The 11,468-nt window shown below is 43.1% G+C and overlaps 1 protein-coding gene across 2 annotated transcripts in view; it reads left to right on the forward strand.

Annotated features, from left to right (window-relative positions):
• The window catches only part of TTLL7 (tubulin tyrosine ligase like 7), a 51,139-nt gene extending 44,989 nt beyond the window's left edge, over nucleotides 1-6,150 (forward strand). For both annotated transcript variants that reach the window (XM_086462880.1, XM_086462882.1), the window contains 2 exons: nucleotides 2,398-2,571; nucleotides 6,030-6,150. In XM_086462880.1, the coding sequence (XP_086319006.1) occupies nucleotides 2,398-2,571; nucleotides 6,030-6,150 (295 nt within the window). The remainder of the gene's footprint in view (nucleotides 1-2,397; nucleotides 2,572-6,029) is intronic.
• Nucleotides 6,151-11,468: the final 5,318 nt, after the last annotated feature.

The raw sequence follows: 11,468 nt of genomic DNA on the forward strand, positions 1-11,468 counted from the left end.
CATTTGGGGGAACTTGTCGGGAAGGGGTATTAGTGTGCTAATTTGGAAACCACATAGGTATGTGATGATATATTGAGGAGTATAGTGCTTTGTTTGAGAGATGTATGTCTTGGGAGAAGAGCAGAGCTTAAGGTTTCCTCTCGCTGGTCTCCACTAGGTATATCCTATTCTAGGAACAACGAAAACCTTCGTGAAATAACCGGGATGTAGGTGGTTTCATAAAGCTACATTTGTTTTACTATTTAATAAACAATTGAAATTAATAATGGAGAACTGATAGAACCATTTTACTTCAGATGGTTATAAAGAGAATACACGTCGCTGACAATATTGCACAATCAAGCGTAATACTCATTTCTGGAGCTGGTGAGGACTCTGATTTCTTACTAATGTGTGGAAACTAAAGTTACAGCACAGCAAATTAAGCTTCCTTAGGCAACAGTACCCTGATCCCTGTTAACTGCAGTATAAGGGAGTATGAACTGAACCTGTGTAGCACATGGAGGAGGCTGCACAGGCACGTTTATATGAAAGCTCAGTAAAGTTCACATATGTATTTCCAAATCTCACTCACTGTTATTAGGGTAACTCTATACCACTGTGTTCATCATCGGCCATAGTTACAGCAGGCCACATATTAGTCTTCGCTGATGAAATCCCTCCTAACTCTAGCGAAGTAATCACAGACCTCAAAGCCCAGAACTTAAGGAGTTTGTCAGGAGAGTTTCTTCCACAGGGTTGTGGAGATTTATGGATTGAATTAGAATATAAATATGTGTAGCACTGTGAATCTGTTGAACAAATGTAATACGTAGAACTTCATCTTGCCGCTTTCTATCAACCATCACGTGACTTCACGAGGAAAGAATGAACACCATCGATTAATTTCCATGTGAAAATGCGTGTGGAAAGCTCCCAGACAGGAAGCAATATTAAGTAAAATACATTAAAGAAAATAGTAGCTCTTCGAGTAGTGGAATCGTTCTCTGTTTACGAGAAGTAGTAGAATTCGTACTCTGTTTACAAAATGAAACAGTTTTGATGCCTTATAAACAGTATTTCTTAAACAATTTATTTTATGGAGAATAACGAAGGAGAAATGCTCATGTCACTCGAAAATTACGTGTGCTGTGGAAATTCCATAGGACGCAACGGTTTCCGCTGGAACCTGTCATCTGGACTGAGGAGCCAGGCTGAAAAATCAGTGAGCTGCACATGCAGTTTGTCTTTTAGTCCTGAGTGTTCAAATTCCATCCTAATACAGTGCAATTTGAAAAATCTCACTAGGCAGAAGTAAGCTTGCTGGTGCTGTGATGTCGTTTTAAGGACAAACTTCCTACGCCAGGGTTGTGACATCTACTGCTGATCTCAGTGGACAGGGCTAAATCATCCTGGGTGCTATGTTGAAGCCAGATGCAGCAAATTTTCCTCACTCTATGAAGTGCTGCTTTCATAAACAAACAAAACCCCTCAAGCTTACAAACCATCTGTGCTACTGGATAATGTTTTGACCAAGAAACAGTCTTCACAGGGACCATGTTGCCTTTAAAAGAGATGTAATGGCCTGTAATCGGATCAGAATTCTGCACAAACAGGAGGGTTGAGGTGAACTATTGTCATCTTCTGTGGTAAAAGGTACCTGGTTTGTATTGCTAGGGTAGGGTTTGGGGTTTTTTTCCGAAAGAGAAATGGCTTTTTGAGGCAACAGAAGCACGGTGGTCTGCATTTCAAAAAGGAATGCTTCTATGGATGCACTTTGCAAGTAGCACTTAATTGTAGACCAACCCCGTGTGACCAGATGGGATAATAAGTAGTATTTGAATGAATAAACTGAGAAACTCTCCTCGTATGATTATTTGGATAAGGAAACAGAGCACACACTAATCTCCTTTAAATTAATTTCATATTTGTTTCATAGTATCATGTACTTAAATTAGAAGAAGAGTATTATCATGCTGCGTAGACATTTAGCTAATTTATTAATGTTATTAATTCCTTTAATATCACATCTCATTCGCATTCAGGGAGTAGTAGCCTGTTAAAAATAAGAAGTGGTTTTTGTTATTCCTGTTGTAAGATACATACACAATTACGTGACAGTAAATCTTTATGTGCTAAAGCTAAATAATGGCCCTATAAACGCTCCAGGGAACAAACCAAGTGAAAAATGGCTGTGGACATTTCACGTGTGAAGATTAACTTCTTAATTTATGGTTTGGACTCAGCATCTGCCAGCATTTGTGCTAAACAGCATAGAATTTTCCTGTAAACAGGCAAGGTTGTGCTTTTTTTTTTTTTTGTCTTGTGCCTCTATTGTTAAATCTGATAAAAAGCAGTAAAGCTCTCAGATTGCAGTTTGTGACAGGAAACCTGAAGTTGTGTCTTTTTCCGTAACAGGAGCTCTTGGGAAACCATATTCAGTAAAAGCTCAGAGGTGGTGACTCCTGAGCAGCTCCAGTGCTGCCAACGAGTAGTACAGCTCTGCAAACACTGCCTGCTGGTGGTTTACAAGTACTCCTCAGACTCGAGAGGATCCCCAACTGGGGTTAGCCCCCACTGGGATGATACAAGGTACACCTTTCGGTATTCTCTTCCTAAATTAGGAGTATAAAGGGTAATACTGGAACAGGTTTCAGTCTGTGTTGCTGCCTCTACACTTCTCTTTAAGCCTAGTTCACTCTGCATTTAAAAAAAAAAAAAAAAAGGCAACTCCCCCAATATTTCCCTTGATCCTGAGTTTCTTTCCTTCTAATCTCTCTAGCCCACTGAGGAAGTGCTACTAAAAGAAGACTAGATATACACATTTGGTGTGAAACTACACTTAAAAGTCTTGATTGCCTACTGCCCAAGTAGCTGCAGCGCAGGCTTTCCATCAAGTGAACTGAAAATTTCCTTTCTTCCCCTTCTCAGATCCCTCAAAATCTCTGATTCCAGATTTGCATTCCTAGAGGTATCCTAACATGTACGATACTTCTGGCTTCACACTCGCAGTGGGATGCTATAGGGGCACAGCTCCAGCCGAGGGTCAGGTAAGTGCCATCTGATTTACTGTATTGCACAGTTTTGCAAAGTTGATTTCCAAAACCTACAGATCGAAAGTTTCATTATTTCACCTTACAGAGCATAAATATATTTTCAAACCTTGCAAAACAGCATCATATAGTAAAAAAAAATTATTTGGCACTTACCCGATTCTCCATTGGCTGCTTTAGTTCCCCGCCGGGATACAACAGGGCTTACACTGTTGTCAGTACAGGGATTACTGAAAGTGCTCCAGCCGTGGGAGCCAACGATCTGCGATTTAACAGTCGTAGATGGAGAATTAAACGTAAGTTTCAAATTACTTAGGTCCCAAATTCTGTCCATAATGGCAATTTGAATTATTATGTATATAAACTTACAAATGCTTTGTTTATATAAAACATCTTACAGGCATTATTTCACAGGATTTATGAGTTAAATATTATGTGAAAAGCCAACCTTTGGTATATTATCTGTTAAACTTATTTTATGACTTAATTGCTTACTTGCTGTCTCTCAGCCTGGTTATTTGATACACTGAACCCTTTTGTTATTGTCACATGGATCTTAAGGCACTCTGAATAATTTAAAACCAACCAGAAACTGAATTTGTTTGGTCACAGCAAAAGTAGAAGTCTGTTAGCCACAAAACAAATCATGTTCGATATTAACATCTACTGAGCTTTAGCAGGAGTATGGTAAAGTCATTTGGATTAGCTAAGACTAGAAAATCTTCCGTCTTGAAGTTTTTATTGCTTTTGCTGTTAATACTGCAGAAAATTTTTTCATCATGACCAACCACAAACTATTCAGACTGCTCGGATTGCACTAACCTACTGCAGCTAACAGGCTTGCACTGGAAGGCAGCGCAAGGGACGGTCCAACAGAACTTTCTCGTCTCCAGTTTCTGTGTTTCTGTGGATGCCGAATGGAAGTTTATTCATGAATTTCACAGGCTAGGGGAAGCTAAGCCCTCTGTATCCTGAATATCAGTCTGTCTTCGGAGCGTCATGACAACTCCGCTCGATTAAAGTTAGAGTTTTTATATGAATCTCCACAAATGTTACATCTATCCTGTGGATACAGCAGTGTGCTAGTTAACCGTGATATTCTGAATTTGTGAAATGGAAGATAACGTATGGAAATAAATGCTCTTGCCCCTTATGCCCCACAATTCTAAGCTAATGAACCATTTTTCTAGAAATGGGAGAACTGCAATACTATTTCACTTTTCATCTAGATTTCTGTTCTTAAATCTGCACCGCTAATAATAGTTTTCTTCACTCTGTAAAACTGTGTGAAGTGCAAGAAGAGACCAGAGTATAATTTAATTAATGTACAAGAAGCCAATTGTTTCAAGACTGTATAAAATCTGATTTGAAGAACTTTGTTTTTTCTGGGCGCAAACCAATTGTTTGTTTTGTTTGTGTTTCTGAAACAAACGTTTGCGGAACTGAAACTTTCAAAGATTACACATAGATACCTCTTTAGCTGGGAGAGTTTATTGGTGCAGGGAGAGAGAAAAAAGGTAATGGAAACTGCCACAGAGTTCTATTGTCACTTTTCAAATTTGTTCTCAATCCCATCTCCTCCCTGTAAATCCACTGGATGTCATGAAGAGAATGAACAGGAGTATTAATGAAATGTCTATTAATGTCATTTTTTTTTCCCTCACAAAACTGAACGTGTAAAGAAAACAATAGGAGAGCTCAAAAACGACACCAAAATCTCTTTAAAATAATAGGGAAAATTTAAATTGTGTAAAGAGTCAGACTTCATATTTTGATAAATTCACCTGTGTTACAAAATTAAAAGAAACAACACAAAACCATCTATGGCGAGATCCTCACGGCTCGCTAGATGATCTTTCCTGTTACATGGCGTGTTCTCGGGGGAGCATTAGGGGTTTTACTGCGTCGTCAAGCAAAGGCAGGACTCAGTCTGGTGACTAGTGAAGTGTCAAGCTCACCACTAACCCATTCCAAACCAGACTTCAGGTTTTTGTAAATTGTTGTAAAAATGTATCAGTGGTGAATTTTTTATGCTAACGGCTTTTCTCGAAGCTGCAACAAACCACACGTGTACCCTGGCTGATACAGACTGTCTCCCACGGACAGTGTGACGCTGTTTCTGTCCGTGTGGTCAGTAGGATCGGTCGTTGCGCTTGCTCATCGTCAGTCATCACAATTCGCTAGACTGATGCAACGATTTTTTAAGCCATCATTTATACACTGTGGTGTTCATCCATCCCAACGTTGACATAACTCATGATGAAATTCTGATTTAGTGTGGCTGTTACTTTTGCACACTTGCTGTGCTCATCTAATGCCTTCTACCGTTAGCTATTAGGAAATGATAACATGGAAGGATTTAAGAATGAATATTAGGCATATGAGAAGTTGTTGTTGGTAGTATCACATAAAATACAGGCTATATACTTGCCTTAAATTACGAGGTAAATAGTCACTGATGTGACTTGCTAGGTTGTAGCTTTACTACTCGAGTAGTGATGACAATATGTGTCTATTTTTAGAGAATTAGAGCTGGAAACCAAAGCTGAAAATCTCTAGTTTTTTAATCAACTTTTTTTTTTACAGCTTAACTTTTTATAAGCTGGTTAACATCAATTGCAGTTTTTACCCAGTTTAAATTAAATAAATCATACTATAATAACAACAGAGAACAACGGGGGAAGTATTAATTTTTGGTAATAGTGTGGCACAGGCTGCCGTGGTTTTGTTTCTCCTCTTGCTTCAAACATAAAGGACTGGAAAGATGTTTGATCCTCACACAACACCTTGAAATTTTGCTAAGAGTTTCTCTGAGTTTAGATCTGTTTCCTGAGTTGGCTGGTGCCTAACGCCCTGTGTGTTTTATAGATAATGTTGATGGTACCTCACGTCTTGCATACAGCGATTATAAGGTAACGGTGCATGAACAACGAATTCTTCTGCTCTGGAATGTCACGTTGCCTGTAAACTCTGCTGTATTTTTCATGTCCTTTCTAGGTGTTTATTGCCGGGACCTTCACTGTTCATCATGAAATCATCCTCGTCCAACCTTAGCTGCAGTTCATCCGGAATGCCTCGCCCTAACATTTTGTTCACACACAGATACAGTCACTTGTGAAGCAAAAGGGAAGTTACTCTTCTTTGTAAATAATGGCACTCCATTTTTTTTTTTTTTTTCCAAATTAAATTTGTGATGGAGCTAACTATCAGCACTGTTACATATTTACTACCATATTATGATAACACTTAGCTGAAAACCTACTGTAAAAGCATAGCTTTTCTGGAATAAACCTTGTTAAGTTGTTTACACACACATGTGAATGTGTAGATCTTGCTAGGTTTATAAGTAATTCCTTCCTACTAGAAATGTTATTTTTGCTGCAGAATATATAAAATGGAATTGATCTTGAAGATCCTATTACAGTGTTATATTATTTTGTAAGTACAATACTTTGACTTGAATATTATTTATTGTAAAGTATACTATTTATTGTCTCAAATGTAACTGATCCTTTAACAAGGGAGATGATTAAAAAACTGTAGTAGAAAAGTAAAACTGTAACAGCCATCGAAAAGAATCTGATCACTTCTTGGACGTGTTTAAAATAATCCCCAGAACTCTGTAAGCCAAACCTAAAGCAGACAACTTCTTATTTCTTCTCTGAAATGACAAGATCTATTTGTCTTTCTTAAAGGACGTGGTATCGCCTCTTTTAGCCAAAGTAAAGCCCACGAACAGTAAAACGATCAGTTTAGGCATTCGGTTCCGAACCAGATTCTTGTAATAACGTGGAAGCCAGTGTTTGTTACCGGGTTTTCATGCACATTACCTGTGCCCTGTGCCTTTAGGTTTCCTTTGGGAGCAAGCAGGCCTCTGCAGCTCGCCCGAGCATGCGCGGGGCGAAGCAGACGTTTTTAGGAAATATCGCAGCTGCAGTGTGGTACTTCAGACCTCAGCTAATTGGTTTGGGGTAGCTTTTAGCGTACAACCCGGTACCTGCTGTAGAGTGCATCCTTGCAATGGACAGTGTTTTCTAGATTGCCGACACCGTTAAATGTTGGGGGTACAGTTGAGCAGAAAGCTCTCATCCAGCTTCAGCTTCCTGGGCCTGGCTGAAGGGCACGAAACGAGCCAGAGCAGGACCCCAGTATTTGTGACCTGAAAACACCATTCAGGTTTTGCTACGTGCAGCCATTCATCCCACTCAGCGTTGTGCCATACGAGCCTTATTCATTACAGAAATAATTATTTAAAAAAATCAGTTAATCTAGATTGAAAAATGCATTAAGTTTTTTAACTGAGTAAAGAGCAGAGTAGTTATTATTTACCAAAGAGTTGTTTACTTACGAATCGTGTAACCCTGAACCATGTTTGTAAATTACCGATATATTTCAGGTATACTTAAAAAAATAATTTGGGGGCTAATTATCCTCAGGAGCAAGTATGTTAGAGGTTTTTGTTATCCAGAGATTTAAGGCAAATGTAAGAGACTTAAGAGATTTGAGACTGAAGTTGTACGGAAATGATTTTTTTTAAAAAATTTTAGTCATAGCATGTATAAAACTGGGAATTTGGGTGAGATTTTTGATGCCTGTGCTGTAGTGCCTCAGCTGTAGAACTGCGGGATATATGATAATGAGACTATTTGTAAACAATAAAAAAAACCCTCTTGAGATTAGCCGGATATAAGCAGTCTTCTGGTCTGGTAAAGTCTTTTTCATTTTTGTGGTAATACTAGTTTAGTGATATGGTATGTTCACATTAATTGTGTATCTCTCTTGGTCCAGACAGTGACTACTGACAAAGCATACTATGGTTATCTGTGAGACCTAATAAAAGCTGTAAATTCGCTCTCCTTGGGGGAGGCTTCCATTGTATTCTGCTTCTGGCCATAAGGATAAAACCAGCTTCCAGCTTAGCTTGCCAGACTCAAACAAGATAGTAGGTTCATGTGCCTTTTTTTTATTATTTTTTTTTATTTTTTTATTGTCTTCCTTTTTAAATTATTTTAGGCTACATGATGATCTTTAGTCTCAGAAGCCAGTTCTGGGACAGGTCACTCTGTACAGAATACTCTGCCAGCAGAAAGTGGTTAATACCTATGCAGTATGGACAGATCTAGGGAAAAAAAAAAATACATTTAGCACGTACCGAAGTGGACCAGGGGCTTGTTTTTTCATCTGTTCCTATATTCATATTTCTGACGGCCTTTCCTAAAGTGCTACTGTGTTCCAATAACGTGTGAATCAATACTTTCAATAAATGTAACGCTACGCTTTCCTGCCAGCTCCTCAGAACCAGTGCCTGCGGCCTGGGGGTGGATGCTGAGCTGCCCCCCCAGTCTGACTCCAGATAGTGCCGTAGGGGGAAGCGTTTACCTCTTCCCTTCTGCCAAACAGCAGCGCTTCCTTCCTGGTCTGATAATTGGTCCGAGTAAACGAGCCTTTAAGCAGTAATTAGTTCTGGCCTTGGGCTCCTGCAGGCACCCCTGGGCTGAACTCCAGCCTGCTCCCCGGCAGGCCTGCTGCCCCCTCTCAGCCCCACCGTCAGACCGACCCTCGGGGAGCAACGAATTAATCCAACACGGAGCTGAGACCAACCTCCCCCACACCTCTCCTGGTGCAACTGCGTCGCGAGCGTGGTTCCACGCTCTAGGAGAGTTGTCAGCAGAAGGGAAGAGGGGAGATTTAGGTGAGATATGAGGAAGAAATTCTTCATGGTGAGGGCGGTGAGGCGCTGGCAGGGGTTGCCCAGAGCAGCCGTGGCTGCCCCCTCCCTGGCAGTGCTCCAGGCCAGGCTGGATGGGCTGGGAGCGACCTGCTCTGGTGGGAGGCGTCCCTGCCCATGGAGCTGGACGATTTTGAAGGTCCCTTCCGACCCAAACCATGCTATGGCGCTATGACCAGGACCTATATTTTTGCCATAGGTTGATCTTCACTCATTTAAGACACAAATAAGATACGGTGACGGTGTAGGGCAACCTTAGCAGCTGAAGGAGGGCCTCTCCAGGGCAGAAGCGGGGGCTCCGTGGCCCTGACGAAGCCTCTCGGGGCTTTCGGGCTAGCGGAACCCCGCGGGGGCCACCGCCGCACCAGCCCGCCCCCGGCGCCCGGCGGGAAGCGCGCGGAGGTGTGAGGGACGCGGCCTGGCGGCGCCGCCCCCTCGCGGGGTTCTGTTGGTGCCGGAGCCTCCAGAAACCGGGGCGTTTAGTCAAAAACGCGGCACCAGCGCTGGAGGTTTTTTTTTGTTTTCCGCTGCTTTACCGTTACTTGCGGTGCTCGGAGCGGGCTGGGAGCGCAGGCAGCGCCGGCCCGCCTGCCCGTCGCCTGCCTTTCCCGCGGCCCGGCGGCGGGAGCGGGGCTCGACAGCGCCGGGAGAGGCGGGAGGCCGGTGCCGAGCTCAGGCGCGGCCCCCCGGGCTGCGGGGAGGCACCTCGGCGGGAGGCACCTCGGCGGGAGGCCGGCGAGGAGGCGGCAGGAGGTAAGGGGCAGCGGGGGCGGGGGTGGGTGCAGGCACCGCTGTGCTTTGCCACCTTGGGTGGCACGAAAAGGACCGTAATGGCCGTAAAACACGCGTGTCCCCCACATCTGCTGTCCTGAAATGAGCCCTTGTCGCTAAGGGTGCGGTTACGGCAAGCAGGTGTGTTGAGCGGGCATTTGGAAGGAGCTGCTCTGGCGTGACCGGGGCGACATGGATGCTGGTTCACCGCTTGGTGCCCTGGTTCTCCTACCGAGCTGCTGCCAGGGCAGGGTGAGCAGCTGTTAGGCTGGTTATGAAACCTTACGAAGTTTTCATGCTTTGTTTGTGGTCCAAAGGGCAAGGAAAATACATTTTTGAAAGTATAGCTTTGCCAAAATAACATTAAAGGAAACGTTACCGAAAAGACCTCGTAGGAGTGCCTGTTGGGTGGGCCTTGGCCTTGGGTTAAAGCCTTTTCTGCAAAGGAATGCCTTGTCCTCGTGGGATAATTAGTCTCTAATTGTTGCTTGTCCACACAACAAATTCATCAGCTTTTAAAATTGCATCTGAACGGTACCTTTGCTGGGCTAGGAGTTCCTGAACAAATTCACTTTTGAATATAAACGCTTAAGTTTACAGTCCTTGGCTTTCCCTGTATATTCAAGTGAAAAGACTGAATCGCATTGACGGTCACAACGTCTAATTTAGGTGTTAGCAAAAGTGAGCGTTTGCAAGTTAGCTTTGCGCGCAGTGTTAAAACAGTTAACTCGAAGCTGTTGCATTTATTCCCGTTTTCAGGTGAAAATAATTTGCTGTTAAATGGCATACTTATTGGAAAATCTTTCACTCCGGCATTTGCTAAAAACGTTTGTAATTTTTTCTGTATGTGGTAAAATTCCCATGCATTAGCTGTTATTCTGCATCTGTGTTCTTTGTTCTCCGCCAGCCACCTCTGTGCGGTTCCCTACGTTGTTGAAATCACTTGTTAATGTAAAAGAGTCTTTGTTGGTGTGTAAATACCTGTAGCACTTTAGGACTCTTAACGAAATCGGGTAATTTTCCTGCTTATGTGTGTGGAACAGGAGAAGATTCTGCTTGAGGAGGGGGCAAGACAGGTACATTCTTGGTGGTTTTTTTTTTAATATATCCTCATTTCTTCTTTGAAAACAAAAGGCCGCATTTAATCAGTGAGGAGAACTGTTAATACTGAACTTAGAACAGGTGTTACAGACCCACAGGTGGTATTACTCGTGCTCTAAAACAGCACGATTGTGGCCCCTCAGTGCCCTCGGAAGGGCCCTGCCTGCCCTGAGCACTCTAGAGCCGAGTGGAGCCTGGACCTGGCTGAAACGAGGGCTGACCCACGTGCCCAGAATCTAGACTAGACAAATACGCTATGGGGCAGTTTCAGTTTGGTCACGTTGTTGCTGGTTGCTTTGGTGTTTTAATGCATTGTGCAACCAGAAGCAATCCAGAAAGCTTACTGGCATAGTGAAAAATAAGTTCCTCTGGCACTTAATATAATTTCTACCAAGCTGGACCTCACAGCATCTTTCCGATCGTTAAGGTGCTTACTTTGTGGGGTGCTTTGCCGGGTGAATCGGCGTGCTTGCCTGCGGCTGCGTGGTTGGGTTGTACTCGGGGGTGCACTAAACTTCCCTACGCCCCGGGTAGCGTCTGTGCATGCCTTCGGTTTTGTCTGCAGCGCTTTCGGTCCTGTCGCCCCATCCTCTGGTTGTGAGACGGGGGACGTGAACCAGAGGCAGCTCCGTAACTTCCTTCAGCCGCGATAACGCCTTTTGGCTCGCTGAGAAGCGAAATGCTGTGCTCTGCAGGTGTGCCGCTGGGTACGACAGTACTGGTCACAGCTGGTGAAGAGTGGGAATGTAGGCAGCAAGAGAAATTTTCTGGCAAGGCAGTGGTTTTATCCATCCCTTGCTGGCACGCACCGTTACAGCCGTCGGAGCGGGGTGGCT

This window comes from Leptosomus discolor, chromosome 3 (genome assembly GCF_034619465.1).
Source record: "Leptosomus discolor isolate bLepDis1 chromosome 3, bLepDis1.hap2, whole genome shotgun sequence".
In the NCBI taxonomy this organism is placed as follows: domain Eukaryota; kingdom Metazoa; phylum Chordata; class Aves; order Leptosomiformes; family Leptosomidae; genus Leptosomus; species Leptosomus discolor.